The sequence below is a fragment of the Oncorhynchus mykiss genome, chromosome 16 (genome assembly GCF_057628025.1).
Source record: "Oncorhynchus mykiss isolate SJ-2025 chromosome 16, ASM5762802v1, whole genome shotgun sequence".
Taxonomy (NCBI): Eukaryota; Metazoa; Chordata; class Actinopteri; order Salmoniformes; family Salmonidae; genus Oncorhynchus; species Oncorhynchus mykiss.
In genome coordinates, this window is record NC_143037.1 from 78,661,734 (window position 1) to 78,676,224 (window position 14,491).

Below are 14,491 nucleotides of genomic sequence, written 5' to 3' on the forward strand. Positions count from 1 at the left end.
GGTGGTGTAGGTGTCCTGGAGGGCAGGTAGTTTGCCCCCGGTGATGCGTTGTGCAGACCTCTCTACCCTCTGGAGAGCCTTACGGTTGTGGGCGGAGCAGTTGCCGTACCAGGCGGTGATACAGCCCGACAGGATGCTCTCGATTGTGCATCTGTAGAAGTTTGTGAGTGCTTTTGGTGACAAGCCGAATGTCTTCAGACTCCTGAGTTTGAAGAGGCGCTGCTGAGCCTTCTTCACCACGCTGTCTATGTGGGTGGACCAATTCAGTTTGTCAGTGATGTGTACGCCGAGGAACTTAAAACGTACTACCCTCTCCACTACTGTCCCGTCAGCCTATGTCACGGAGCCTGATAAGATATCAAGGAAAACATGTCGTTTTTCTGTGTGTTGTAGGATGACTCTGGGACGATCCCGGACTACAGTCAGATGAGGAAGATCGATCTCCAGCCAGGGACGGCCTATAAATTCAGAGTGGCCGGGATCAACACCTGTGGTCGGGGGAACTTCTCAGAGGTCTCGGCCTTCAAGACGTGTCTACCAGGCTTCCCCGGAGCTCCCTGTGCTATCAAGATCAGCAAGGTTAACATTTTATTTGATTAAATTACATTTGTAGTATTTAACCAGTTAATTCAGTAAAGAACAAATTCTCAAACATATTTTACCCAGGAAGAGTTATTTTATCAAACGTATTTTTACCCAGGAAGAGTTATTTTATCAAACCTATTTGACCCAGGAAGTGTTATTTTATCAAACATATTTTTACGCAGGAAGTCTAATTTTATCAAACATATTTGACCCAGGAAGTGTTATTTTATCAAACATATTTGACCCAGGAAGTGTTATTTTATCAAACATATTTGACCCAGGAAGTGTTATTTTATCAAACATATTTTACCCAGGAAGTGTAATTTTATCACGCATGTTTTATTTCACTTTGTTTATGATTCTGTGTTTATAGCTCATCACGCTTTCTTCCCCTCTCTTCCTCTCCCCCCTCCTCCCTCTCTCCCTCCCCACTCCTCCCCTCAGAGCCCAGACGGCGCCCACCTGACCTGGGAGCCTCCGTCGGTCACATCTGGTAAGATCATTGAGTACTCGGTGTACCTGGCCATCCAGAGCGCCCAGAGCGGGGAGCAGGCCAAGCCCACCACCACCACCACCCCAGCCCAGCTGGCTTTCATGCGGGTGTTCTGTGGGCCCAACCCTTCCTGCCTGGTGCAGTCGTCCAGCCTCTCCAACGCACACATAGACTACACCACCAAGCCTGCCATCATCTTCCGTATCGCAGCCCGCAACGAGAAAGGTTACGGCCCTGCCACGCAGGTCAGGTGGCTCCAAGGTACGGAACGTTATGTTAAACTCGATTCACTTGTCAATATTACATTGAACAAAATTATAAACACAACATGTAAAGTGTTGGTCCCATGTTTCATGAGCTGAAATTAAAGATCCCAGAAATGTTCCATTATGCACAAAAAGCTTATTTCTCTAAAATGTTTTGCACAAATTTGTTTACATCCCTGTTAGTGAGCATTTATCTTTTGCCATGATAGTCCATCCACCTGACAGGTGTGGCATATCAAGAAGCTGAGTGAACAAAATTATCATTACACAGGTGCGCCTTGTGCTGGGGACAATAAAAGGCCACTCTAAAATGTTCAGTTTTGTCACACAACACAATGCCGCAGATGTCTCAAGTTTTTAGGGAGCGTGTAATTGACATGCTGACTGCAGGAATGTCCACCAAACCTGTTGCCAGAGAATTTGAATGTTAATTTCTCTACCATAAGCCGCCTCTAACGTCATTTTAGAGAATTTGGCAGTAAGTCCAACCAGCCTGACAACCACAGACCACGTGTAAACACGCCAGCCCAGGACCTCCACATCTGGCTTCTTCACCTGCGGGGGATCGTCTGAGACCCAGCCACCCAGACAGCTGATGAAACTGTGGGTTTGCACAACCTAAGAATTTCTGCACAAACTGTCAGAAACCGTCTTAAGGAAGTTGACCTGCGTGCTCACCGTCCTCACAGGGTCTTGACCTGCAGTTCGGCGTCGTAACCGACTTCAGTGGGCAACATGCTCACCTTCGATGGCCACTGGACAACTGTGGTCTTCACGGATGAATCCAGATTTCAACTGTACCAGGCAGATGGCAGACAGCGTGTATGGCGTTGTGTGGGTGAGCGGTTTGCAGATGTCAACGTTGTGAACAGAGTGCCCCATGGTGGTGGTGAGGTTATGGTATGGGGCAGGCATAAGCTACGGACAACATACACAATTGCAATTTGAATGCACAGAGATACTATGTCGAGATCCTGCTATATGATCTGAGGTACATTTGTCGTGCCATTCATCCACCGCCATCACCTCATGTTTCAGCATAATAATGCCCGGTCACAAGGATCTGTACACAATTCCTGGAGGCTGAGAATTTCCCAGTTTTTTTTTTACCCCCCCCCCCCCCCCCCCCCCCCATGGTCTGCATCATCACCAGACGTCACCACACCCGTTGAGCATGTTTGGGATGCTCTGAATCGACGTGTATGACGGTGTGTTCCAGTTCCCGACGATATCCGGTATCGTCACACAACCATTGAAGAGGAGCGGGACAACAACTCTCTGTGAAGATGTCACGCTGCAATAAGGCAAATGGTGGTCACACCCAGACACCGACTGGTTTTCGGATCTACGCCATAAATTTGGGCCGAAATCGAATTTGTCAGTTGACTGATTTCCTCATATGAACTTGTAACTCCAGTAAAATCTTTGACATGTTGTTCAGTCCAATCCGTTTCCCCTCTCCCCTGTAGAGATTAGTAAAGATGGCCTTGCAGGTAAACCTACCGTCAAGAGACCAGGTTCCTCACCTGACATGTGAGTACTAGGATTCATCCTCCACTCTCTCTCTCTCTCTCTCTTTCTATTTTTAGTATCCACCGAACGATTTAAATAAGAATTTAGAATTCGTGAATTCAGGTGTTTTAAACTGAACATTCCTATAAAAACAAAAATACTATGAATTTATTTATTTATTTGGAAATGCCAAAGTGTTTGAAAAAGTTTTTCAGTAGTAGGCCCCTCACCCCTCGGTCATAACTCTGCCGCCTTATCCGTGTTCATCTGTTGATTCGTGTTTTGTCTCCTCTTGTAGGAAACCTGCTGGTCCGAAGAAGGCCAGATCAGACCAGTGAGGGGTTACCTTCCTCTCCCCTTGTTGTCCATGATGACTATGACTGAATACAATACCTTCCTACTGATTACAATACCGCAGGCTCCACCTAGACCCCGGACTCCAACCTCTACCAGAACCCCATCTAACCCTACAACAGCACATCCTGAACCCAGACCAGGCCCCCAATCCTGAACCCAGACAAGGCCCCCCCAATCCTGAACCCAGACAAGGCCCCCCCAATCCTGAACCCAGACCAGGCCCCCCCAATCCTGAACCCAGACCAGGCCCCCCCAATCCTGAACCCAGACCAGGCCCCCCCAATCCTGAACCCAGACCAGGCCCCCCTATCCTGAAACCAGACCAGGCCCCCCCATCCTGAACCCAGACCAGGCCCCCCCCCATGCTGAACCCAGACCAGGCCCCCCCCCCCCCCCCCCCCATGCTGAACCCAGACCAGGCCCCCCCCATCCTGAACCCAGACCAGGCCCCCCCCATCCTGAACCCAGATCAGGCCCCCCCCCATCCTGAACCCAGATCAGGCCCCCCCCCATCCTGAACCCAGACCAGTCCCCCCCCCCATCCTGAACCCAGACCAGGCCCCCCCCATCCTGAACCCAGATCAGGCCCCCCCCCCCCCCATCCTGAACCCAGACCAGGCCCCCCCCATCCTGAACCCAGACCAGGCCCCCCCCATCCTGAACCCAGATCAGCCCCCCCCCCCCCCCCCCCCCATCCTGAACCCAGATCAGCCCCCCCCCCCCATCCTGAACCCAGACCAGGCCCCCCCCCCATCCTGAACCCAGACCAGGCCCCCCCCCCATCCTGAACCCAGACCAGCCCCCCCCCCATGCTGAACCCAGACCAGGCCCCCCCCATCCTGAACCCAGATCAGGCCCCCCCCCCCATCCGGAACCCAGACCAGGCCCGACCACCCATCAGTCACAAAATGGCTGCAAAATAGATAAAGCTGAGAAACACCAGATCCCCTGCCCTCATCACTGGACGTTGTGGTGCCATGGACGCCTTATTTCATTCTTCTGTATTTCTTCTTCTTCTTATTATTATTATTATTATTGATATTTACTTGTTTAAACCATGGAAAGCACATAATTAACTTTTTTATTTTCCTATGATATGATTTTCTGTGGAATACAAACAAACTGTTCGGTCTGGTTTAACTGTTGTTGCTAGATAGTTCGCTAGTCTCTTTCATGCGTTTCCTATCCCCTGTTAAATCTACACAAGCAGTAGACAACACACATAACTGCTCATAATATAATCTAGTGTATCTCATTATTGGAGGAGGGGGGGAGGGGTGTGGGCATCAGTAGGTTGCATTCAGAAGAATCAGACGGTTGCTATAGGAGACGGTTGGAACATAAGAAGATGACGTCATTGTCACATCGTCATAGAGATTTAATAAATACACCAAACGGACAGCAGGTCGCTATGGAGAGGACAAGTGTTCCCCATTCCAAGGGAATCCTCATCAACCAATCAATACTCTGTATCTGTCCTGGCTGTCATCTTGCTTTGTGACATCACTGTGTTTTTAATGTGTAGCTATGTCAGAGAGGAGACTGAGTTAAAGGATTAGCTTCAGAAAAAAAATACCTGTGGTTCATGTAGGTTTAGGAGACTGCTTTATTCTCCCTCTAGTTGACAATCTACTCCGGTAGTTTCTCTGCTTTCATTGGAGGAGTTTGTTGACAGTGATTTGGCTGACTGCCAGGGGGTGACAGTGATTTGGCTGACTGCCAGGGTGACAGTGATTTGGCTGACTGCCAGGGGTGACAGTGATTTGGCTGACTGCCAGGGGTGACAGTGATTTGGCTGACTGCCAGGGGTGACAGTGATTTGGCTGACTGCCAGGGGTGACACAACCCAATACGTATTTTAGAACCTTATTTGACCGTTTCAGAGTTGGTGGTGTAAGGAACGATTTACATAACAAGGACTTTTTGTACTTGTTCTGCTGCAGAACATAAGATTTGTCAGAAAAAAAGAGGAGTGGATTGTTTTATTTTTGTTTACTTAATTTTTTTTATTCAAGAAATTAATTTGCTGGAAAAAAAAATATTTATTTTTTACCTCACCCCCCCTCCCCCTTTGAATCTGTCGATATTCCGTAGTAGAATTAATTTGTTGGACTATGGAATTCAAAAGGTTATTTTTATTTTCCCAAGGCTTGTTTTCTTTTCTTTTCTTTTTTTGAGATAAACCCCAGTTTATTCCGCCCCCAAATTGTGGAGGAAGTTTTCGTATTAATAAACATTGACATTTTGTTTTTGGTGTATTATGTGTTAAGGTAACGTGACGAGTGTTTTCCACGTAGTCTTTTTGAGCGGAACGGTTTTTTAGTTACCTAGTGGATATGATGGCAGGGAGAGTGATTGATTGGCGCAGCTAGTATCGGCTCAGTTGTAAATAAAGTTCCTTCACGTAGCAAGAAGTAAAAAATAAAAAATTTGAAAAAAAATGGCTTTTTATATAATTATCTGTAACAAAAATGGCTTTTATATGTTTGTCATCTAAGGTTGCTTTGTCTAGATATAAAAAATAATAATAAGAATTAAAAAGGAAATGTCTTCCTGCTCTGTCTTGTTCTCGCTTCTGTTTTTCCTCATTGACTATAATGCAGAACCCTTCTTCTTGATATCGTTGTTATGGTTATAATGCCCAAGTTGCGTTGGCAAGCAGGGAGGTCAGGAGGTTGTATTAAGAACCAAACATAGAAATAGAATCTAGAATAGATTGTTGAGTAGATTATATTTCTATGGAAGCAACAGCTAGCTGATGGAGATTTGAGCTTTGTTCAATCTGATCTGACAGATGTTTGGGTATTAATCTGTTTGTGAATATTACTATGGAAAATAAAACTTTTTAGTGCATCCTTTTCTTACAATTTCTGGAAATGTGACTTATTTTGTGTGAATGTTGTGTTGCTAATGAGCTCCTTAACTTGGACACTGGTTGAGCTCACCACCACCTCTACTTGTGTGTAATTGTTCTTCCTTGTTTAAATGTAAAATATAAAGTACATACTGTTCGGTTATACAGTGGGGCAAAAAAGTATTTAGTCAGCCACCAATTGTGCAAGTTCTCCCACTTAAAAAGTTGAGAGAGGCCTGTAATTTTCATCATAGGTGCACTTCAACTATGACAGATCACAAAATACTTATTTTCCACCATAATTTGCAAATAAATTCATTGAAAATCCTACAATGTGATTTTCTGGATTTTGTTTCTCATTTTGTCTGTCATAGTTGAAGTGTACCTACTGTATAATACAACTTTTATTTATTTTATCAGAATATAATTGTTAGTTTAGAACATTTACATTCTTGTAAGGACGATTTCCCTAATAATCCTTTTTACATGAGTTTGACAACTCCCTCTCTCAAAGAGTGCCGTGTATAAAGTCAGAAAATCTGCTGTCTCAGGCTCTGCCTGTCACCGAGGGAGTACCCCAAGGCTCGATCCTAGGCCCCACGCTCTTCTCAATTTACATCAACAACATAGCTCAGGAGGTAGGAAGCTCTCTCATCCATTTATATGCAGATGATACAGTCTTATACTCAGCTGGCCCCTCCCCGGATTTTGTGTTAAACGCTATGAAACAAAGCTTTCTCTGCCCTTAACCTTGTTCCGAACGCCTCCAAAACAAAGGTCATGTGGTTTGGTAAGAAGAATGCCCCTCTCCCCACAGGTGTGATTACTACCTCGGACGGTTTCGAGCTTGAGGTAGTCACCTCATACAAGTACTTGGGAGAATGGCTAGACGGTAGACTGTCCTTCTCTCAGCACGTATCAAAGCTGCAGTCTAAGGTTAAAACCTCTATCATACTTGCTCTTTCACCCCAGCTGCCAAACTAACCCTGATTCAGATGACCATCCTACGCATGTTAGATTACGGAGATGTAATTTATAGATTGGCAGGTCAGGTCGCTCTCGAGCGGCTAGATGTTCTTTACCATTCGGCCATCAGATTTGCCACCAATGCTCCTTATAGGACACATCACTGCACTCTATACTCCTCTGTAAACTGGTCATCTCTGTATACCTGTCACAAGACCCACTGGTTGATGCTTATTTATAAAACCCTCTTAGGCCTCACCCCCCCCATCTGAGATATCTACTGCAGCCCTCATCCTCCACATACAACACCCATTCTGCCAGTCACATTCTGTTAAAGGTCCCCAAAGCACACACATCCCAGGGTCGCTCCTCTTTTCAGTTCGCTGCAGCTAGCGACTGGAACGAGCTGCAACAAACACTTAAACTTGTATAGTTTTATTTCCTTCTCTTCATTCAAAGTCTCAATCATGGACACACTGACAGTTGTGGCTGCTTCACGTGATGAATTGTTGTCTCTACCTTCTTGACCTTTGTGCTGTTGTCTCTACCTTCTTGACCTTTGTGCTGTTGTCTCTACCTTCTTGACCTTTGTGCTGTTGTCTCTACCTTCTTGACCTTTGTGGTGTTGTCTCTACCTTCTTGACCTTTGTGGTGTTGTCTCTGTCCAATAATGTTTTACCATGTTTTTGTGTTGCTACCATGATGTTGTCATGTTGAGGTGCTACCATGCTGTGTTGTCATGTTGTGCTGCTACCATGCTGTGTTGTCATGTTGAGGTGCTACCATGCTGTGTTGTCATGTTGTTCTGCTACCATGCTGTGGTGTCTTTAGGTCTCTCTTTATGTTGTGTTGTCATGTTGTGCTGCTACCATGCTGTGTTGTCATGTTGTTCTGCTACCATGCTGTGTTGTCATGTTGAGGTGCTACCATGCTGTGTTGTCATGTTGTTCTGCTACCATGCTGTGGTGTCTTTAGGTCTCTCTTTATGTTGTGTTGTCATGTTGTGCTGCTACCATGCTGTGTTGTCATGTTGAGGTGCTACCATGCTGTGTTGTCATGTTGAGGTGCTACCATGCTGTGTTGTCATGTTGTTCTGCTACCATGCTGTGTTGTCATGTTGAGGTGCTACCATGCTGTGTTGTCATGTTGTTCTGCTACCATGCTGTGGTGTCTTTAGGTCTCTCTTTATGTTGTGTTGTCATGTTGTGCTGCTACCATGCTGTGTTGTCATGTTGTTCTGCTACCATGCTGTGTTGTCATGTTGTGCTGCTACCATGCTGTGTTGTCATGTTGTGCTGCTACCATGCTGTGGTGTCATGTTGTGCTGCTACCATGCTGTGGTGTCTTTAGGTCTCTCTTTATGTTGTGTTGTCATGTTGTTCTGCTACCATGCTGTGTGATTACTACCTCGGACGGTTTCGAGCTTGAGGTAGTCACCTCATACAAGTACTTGGGAGAATGGCTAGACGGTAGACTGTCCTTCTCTCAGCACGTATCAAAGCTGCAGTCTAAGGTTAAAACCTCTATCATACTTGCTCTTTCACCCCAGCTGCCAAACTAACCCTGATTCAGATGACCATCCTACGCATGTTAGATTACGGAGATGTAATTTATAGATTGGCAGGTCAGGTCGCTCTCGAGCGGCTAGATGTTCTTTACCATTCGGCCATCAGATTTGCCACCAATGCTCCTTATAGGACACATCACTGCACTCTATACTCCTCTGTAAACTGGTCATCTCTGTATACCTGTCACAAGACCCACTGGTTGATGCTTATTTATAAAACCCTCTTAGGCCTCACCCCCCCCATCTGAGATATCTACTGCAGCCCTCATCCTCCACATACAACACCCATTCTGCCAGTCACATTCTGTTAAAGGTCCCCAAAGCACACACATCCCAGGGTCGCTCCTCTTTTCAGTTCGCTGCAGCTAGCGACTGGAACGAGCTGCAACAAACACTTAAACTTGTATAGTTTTATTTCCTTCTCTTCATTCAAAGTCTCAATCATGGACACACTGACAGTTGTGGCTGCTTCACGTGATGAATTGTTGTCTCTACCTTCTTGACCTTTGTGCTGTTGTCTCTACCTTCTTGACCTTTGTGCTGTTGTCTCTACCTTCTTGACCTTTGTGCTGTTGTCTCTACCTTCTTGACCTTTGTGGTGTTGTCTCTACCTTCTTGACCTTTGTGGTGTTGTCTCTGTCCAATAATGTTTTACCATGTTTTTGTGTTGCTACCATGATGTTGTCATGTTGAGGTGCTACCATGCTGTGTTGTCATGTTGTGCTGCTACCATGCTGTGTTGTCATGTTGAGGTGCTACCATGCTGTGTTGTCATGTTGTTCTGCTACCATGCTGTGGTGTCTTTAGGTCTCTCTTTATGTTGTGTTGTCATGTTGTGCTGCTACCATGCTGTGTTGTCATGTTGTTCTGCTACCATGCTGTGTTGTCATGTTGAGGTGCTACCATGCTGTGTTGTCATGTTGTTCTGCTACCATGCTGTGGTGTCTTTAGGTCTCTCTTTATGTTGTGTTGTCATGTTGTGCTGCTACCATGCTGTGTTGTCATGTTGAGGTGCTACCATGCTGTGTTGTCATGTTGAGGTGCTACCATGCTGTGTTGTCATGTTGTTCTGCTACCATGCTGTGTTGTCATGTTGAGGTGCTACCATGCTGTGTTGTCATGTTGTTCTGCTACCATGCTGTGGTGTCTTTAGGTCTCTCTTTATGTTGTGTTGTCATGTTGTGCTGCTACCATGCTGTGTTGTCATGTTGTTCTGCTACCATGCTGTGTTGTCATGTTGTGCTGCTACCATGCTGTGTTGTCATGTTGTGCTGCTACCATGCTGTGGTGTCATGTTGTGCTGCTACCATGCTGTGGTGTCTTTAGGTCTCTCTTTATGTTGTGTTGTCATGTTGTTCTGCTACCATGCTGTGTGATTACTACCTCGGACGGTTTCGAGCTTGAGGTAGTCACCTCATACAAGTACTTGGGAGAATGGCTAGACGGTAGACTGTCCTTCTCTCAGCACGTATCAAAGCTGCAGTCTAAGGTTAAAACCTCTATCATACTTGCTCTTTCACCCCAGCTGCCAAACTAACCCTGATTCAGATGACCATCCTACGCATGTTAGATTACGGAGATGTAATTTATAGATTGGCAGGTCAGGTCGCTCTCGAGCGGCTAGATGTTCTTTACCATTCGGCCATCAGATTTGCCACCAATGCTCCTTATAGGACACATCACTGCACTCTATACTCCTCTGTAAACTGGTCATCTCTGTATACCTGTCACAAGACCCACTGGTTGATGCTTATTTATAAAACCCTCTTAGGCCTCACCCCCCCCATCTGAGATATCTACTGCAGCCCTCATCCTCCACATACAACACCCATTCTGCCAGTCACATTCTGTTAAAGGTCCCCAAAGCACACACATCCCAGGGTCGCTCCTCTTTTCAGTTCGCTGCAGCTAGCGACTGGAACGAGCTGCAACAAACACTTAAACTTGTATAGTTTTATTTCCTTCTCTTCATTCAAAGTCTCAATCATGGACACACTGACAGTTGTGGCTGCTTCACGTGATGAATTGTTGTCTCTACCTTCTTGACCTTTGTGCTGTTGTCTCTACCTTCTTGACCTTTGTGCTGTTGTCTCTACCTTCTTGACCTTTGTGCTGTTGTCTCTACCTTCTTGACCTTTGTGGTGTTGTCTCTACCTTCTTGACCTTTGTGGTGTTGTCTCTGTCCAATAATGTTTTACCATGTTTTTGTGTTGCTACCATGATGTTGTCATGTTGAGATGCTACCATGCTGTGTTGTCATGTTGTGCTGCTACCATGCTGTGTTGTCATGTTGAGGTGCTACCATGCTGTGTTGTCATGTTGTTCTGCTACCATGCTGTGGTGTCTTTAGGTCTCTCTTTATGTTGTGTTGTCATGTTGTGCTGCTACCATGCTGTGTTGTCATGTTGTTCTGCTACCATGCTGTGTTGTCATGTTGAGGTGCTACCATGCTGTGTTGTCATGTTGTTCTGCTACCATGCTGTGGTGTCTTTAGGTCTCTCTTTATGTTGTGTTGTCATGTTGTGCTGCTACCATGCTGTGTTGTCATGTTGAGGTGCTACCATGCTGTGTTGTCATGTTGAGGTGCTACCATGCTGTGTTGTCATGTTGTTCTGCTACCATGCTGTGTTGTCATGTTGAGGTGCTACCATGCTGTGTTGTCATGTTGTTCTGCTACCATGCTGTGGTGTCTTTAGGTCTCTCTTTATGTTGTGTTGTCATGTTGTGCTGCTACCATGCTGTGTTGTCATGTTGTTCTGCTACCATGCTGTGTTGTCATGTTGTGCTGCTACCATGCTGTGTTGTCATGTTGTGCTGCTACCATGCTGTGGTGTCATGTTGTCCTGCTACCATGCTGTGGTGTCTTTAGGTCTCTCTTTATGTTGTGTTGTCATGTTGTTCTGCTACCATGCTGTGTTGTCATGTTGTTCTGCTACCATGCTGTGGTGTCTTAGGTCTCTCTTTATGTTGTGTCTCTGTCGTGATGTGCTGCTACCATGCTGTGGTGTCATGTTGTGGTGCTACCATGCTGTGTTGTCATGTTGAGGTGCTACCTTGCTGTGTTGTCATGTTGTGTTGCTACCATGCTGTGTTGTCATGTTGTTCTGCTACCATGCTGTGTTGTCATGTTGAGGTGCTACCATGCTGTGTTGTCATGTTGTGTTGCTACCATGCTGTGTTGTCATGTTGTTCTCCTACCATGCTGTGTTGTCATGTTGAGGTGCTACCATGCTGTGTTGTCATGTTGAGGTGCTACCATGCTGTGTTGTCATGTTGTTCTGCTACCATGCTGTGTTGTCTTGTTGTGTTGCTACCATGCTGTGGTGTCATGTTGAGGTGCTACCATGCTGTGTTGTCATGTTGTTCTGCTACCATGCTGTGTTGTCTTGTTGTGTTGCTACCATGCTGTGTTGTCATGTTGTGTTGCTACCATGCTGTGTTGTCATGTTGTGTTGCTACCATGCTGTGTTGTCTTGTTGTGTTGCTACCATGCTGTGGTGTCTTTAGGTCTCTTTATGTTGTGTTGTCATGTTGTGCTGCTACCATGCTGTGGTGTCTTTAGGTCTCTTTATGTTGTGTTGTCATGTTGAGGTGCTACCATGCTGTGTTGTCATGTTGTTCTGCTACCATGCTGTGGTGTCTTTAGGTCTCTCTTTATGTTGTGTCTCTGTCGTGATGTGTTGCTACCATGCTGTGGTGTCTTTAGGTCTCTCTTTATGTTGTGTCTCTGTCGTGATGTGCTGCTACCATGCGGTGGTGTCTTTAGGTCTCTCTTTATGTTGTGTCTCTGTCGTGATGTGTTGCTACCATGCTGTGGTGTCTTTAGGTCTCTCTTTATGTGGTCTCTGTTTTTATCATATTTTTTATTTAATCCCAGCAGGAAACCTTTTGCCTTTTGATAGTCCATCATTGTAAATAAGAGTTGGTTCGTTAACTGACTTAGTTAAATAAAATAAATAAACATGGACATCAGGTTACTGGAAACCTTCATTGCCATGCGGTGGAGTTTAGTCCGCTAGCTAGTGAAGGGACTTTGGATACATGCAACAACAAAATCGGCATTCAAAATAAACGCTCTACCACAACATCCATGTTATTTATATTTATGAGACATTTTTGATTCTGAGTTCCGGCCCATATAAGGTATGAAAACTATTTCTAAGATGCCTACTTTCAGTGTTCCGGAACTCAAGAGGGAGGCTTCCACTACCGGTGGATGAAAGATCAGACACCTCTGGAAGGCCGATTTAAACTGTTTACCTATCTTAATATTTACACAGATTGCCAGAGGTCAATATATATAATGACGTGATTGCGCACGACTCTGCATAAAGTGGTAGTCCTCCCAAAGGCGGGAAGGCAGGCGACACGTTTAGTTCCAAAATAAACCCATAGAAACGCATCGGGTTTATTTTTGGTGAGAGTGAAACCTCTCGCTTCACTGCTATGATGATGACACACAGCTGTACATTTCAATGAAACATGGTGAAGCCCCAAAATTGCCCCTCGCTAGAAGCCTGTGTTTCAGACATAAGGAAGTGGATGGCTGCAAACTTTCTACTTTTAAACTCGGACAAAACAGAGATGCTTGCTCTAGGTCCCAAGAAACAAAGAGATTTTCTGTTGAATCTGACAATTAATATTGATGGTTGTACAGTCGTCTCAAATAAAACGGTGAAGGACCTCGGCGTTACTCTGGACCCTGATCTCTCTTTTGAAGAACATATCAAGGACAGCTTTTTTCCTTCTATGTAACATTGCAAAAATCAGAAACTTTCTGTCCAAAAATGATGCAGAAAAATTAATCCATGCTTTTATTACTTTGAGGTTAGACTACTGCAATGCTCTACTTTCTGGCTACCCGGATAAAGCACTAAATAAACTTCAGTTAGTGCTAAATACGGCTGCTAGAATCCTGACTAGAAAAATGTGATCATATTACTCCAGTGCTAGCCTCTCGACTCTGGCTTCCTGTCAAGGCAAGAGCTGATTTCAAGGTTTTACTGCTAACCTACAAAGCATTACATGGGCTTGCTCCTACCTATCTCTCTGATTTGGTCCTGCCGTACATACCTACACGTACGCTACGGTCACAAGACGCAGGCCTCCTTATTGTCCCTAGAATTTCTAAGCAAACAGCTGGAGGCAGGGCTTTCTCCTATAGAGCTCAATTTTTATGGAACGGTCTGCCTACCCATGTCAGAGACGCAAACTCGGTCTCAACCTTTAAGTCTTTACTGAAGACTCATCTCTTCAGTGGATCATATGATTGAGTGTAGTCTGACCCAGGGGTGTGAAGGTGAACAAAAAGGCACTGGAGCAACGAACCGCCCTTGCTGTCTCTGCCTGGCCGGTTCCCCTCTTTCCACTGGGATTCTCTGCCTCTAACCCTATTACAGGGGCTGAGTCACTGGCTTACTGGGGCTCTTTCATGCCGTCCCTAGGAGGGGTGTGTCACTTGAGTGGGTTGAGTCACTGACGTGATCTTCCTGTCCAGGTTGGCGCCCCACCGGGTTTGTGGGGGAGATCTTCGTGGGCTATACTCGGCCTTGTCTCAGGGTAGTAAGTTGGTCCTTTGGCAAAGTGGGTGGGGTTATATCCTACCCGTTTGGCCCTGTCCGGGGGTATCGTCAGATGGGGCCACAGTGGCTCCCGACCCCTCTTGTCTCAGCCTCCAGTATCTATGCTGCAATAGTTTATGTACTGGGGGCTAGGATCAGTCTGTTATATCTGGAGTATTTCTCCTGTCTTATCCGGTGTCCTGTGTGAATTTAAGTATGCTCTCTCTAATTCTCTCTCCCTCCCCTCCCCTCCCGGAGGACCTGAGCCCTGGGACCATGCCTCAGGACTACCTGAGTCCTTGTTCTCCCCAGTCCACCTGGTCGTGCTGC

General features: G+C 45.8%; 1 protein-coding gene and 1 long non-coding RNA gene across 14 annotated transcripts in view; one reads left to right on the forward strand and one right to left on the reverse strand.

Annotated features, from left to right (window-relative positions):
• LOC110492703 (host cell factor 1) overlaps nucleotides 1-6,080 on the forward strand; it is a 60,780-nt gene extending 54,700 nt beyond the window's left edge. For all 13 annotated transcript variants that reach the window (XM_090204028.1, XM_090204026.1, XM_090204030.1 and 10 more), the window contains 4 exons: nucleotides 394-579; nucleotides 1,030-1,339; nucleotides 2,814-2,877; nucleotides 3,155-6,080. In XM_090204028.1, coding sequence (XP_090060154.1) covers nucleotides 394-579; nucleotides 1,030-1,339; nucleotides 2,814-2,877; nucleotides 3,155-3,194 — 600 coding nt within the window. In that variant the 3' untranslated portion in view covers nucleotides 3,195-6,080. The remainder of the gene's footprint in view (nucleotides 1-393; nucleotides 580-1,029; nucleotides 1,340-2,813; nucleotides 2,878-3,154) is intronic.
• LOC149977354 (uncharacterized) overlaps nucleotides 1-14,491 on the reverse strand; it is a 460,718-nt gene that overhangs the window by 422,215 nt on the left and 24,012 nt on the right. The window lies entirely within an intron of this gene.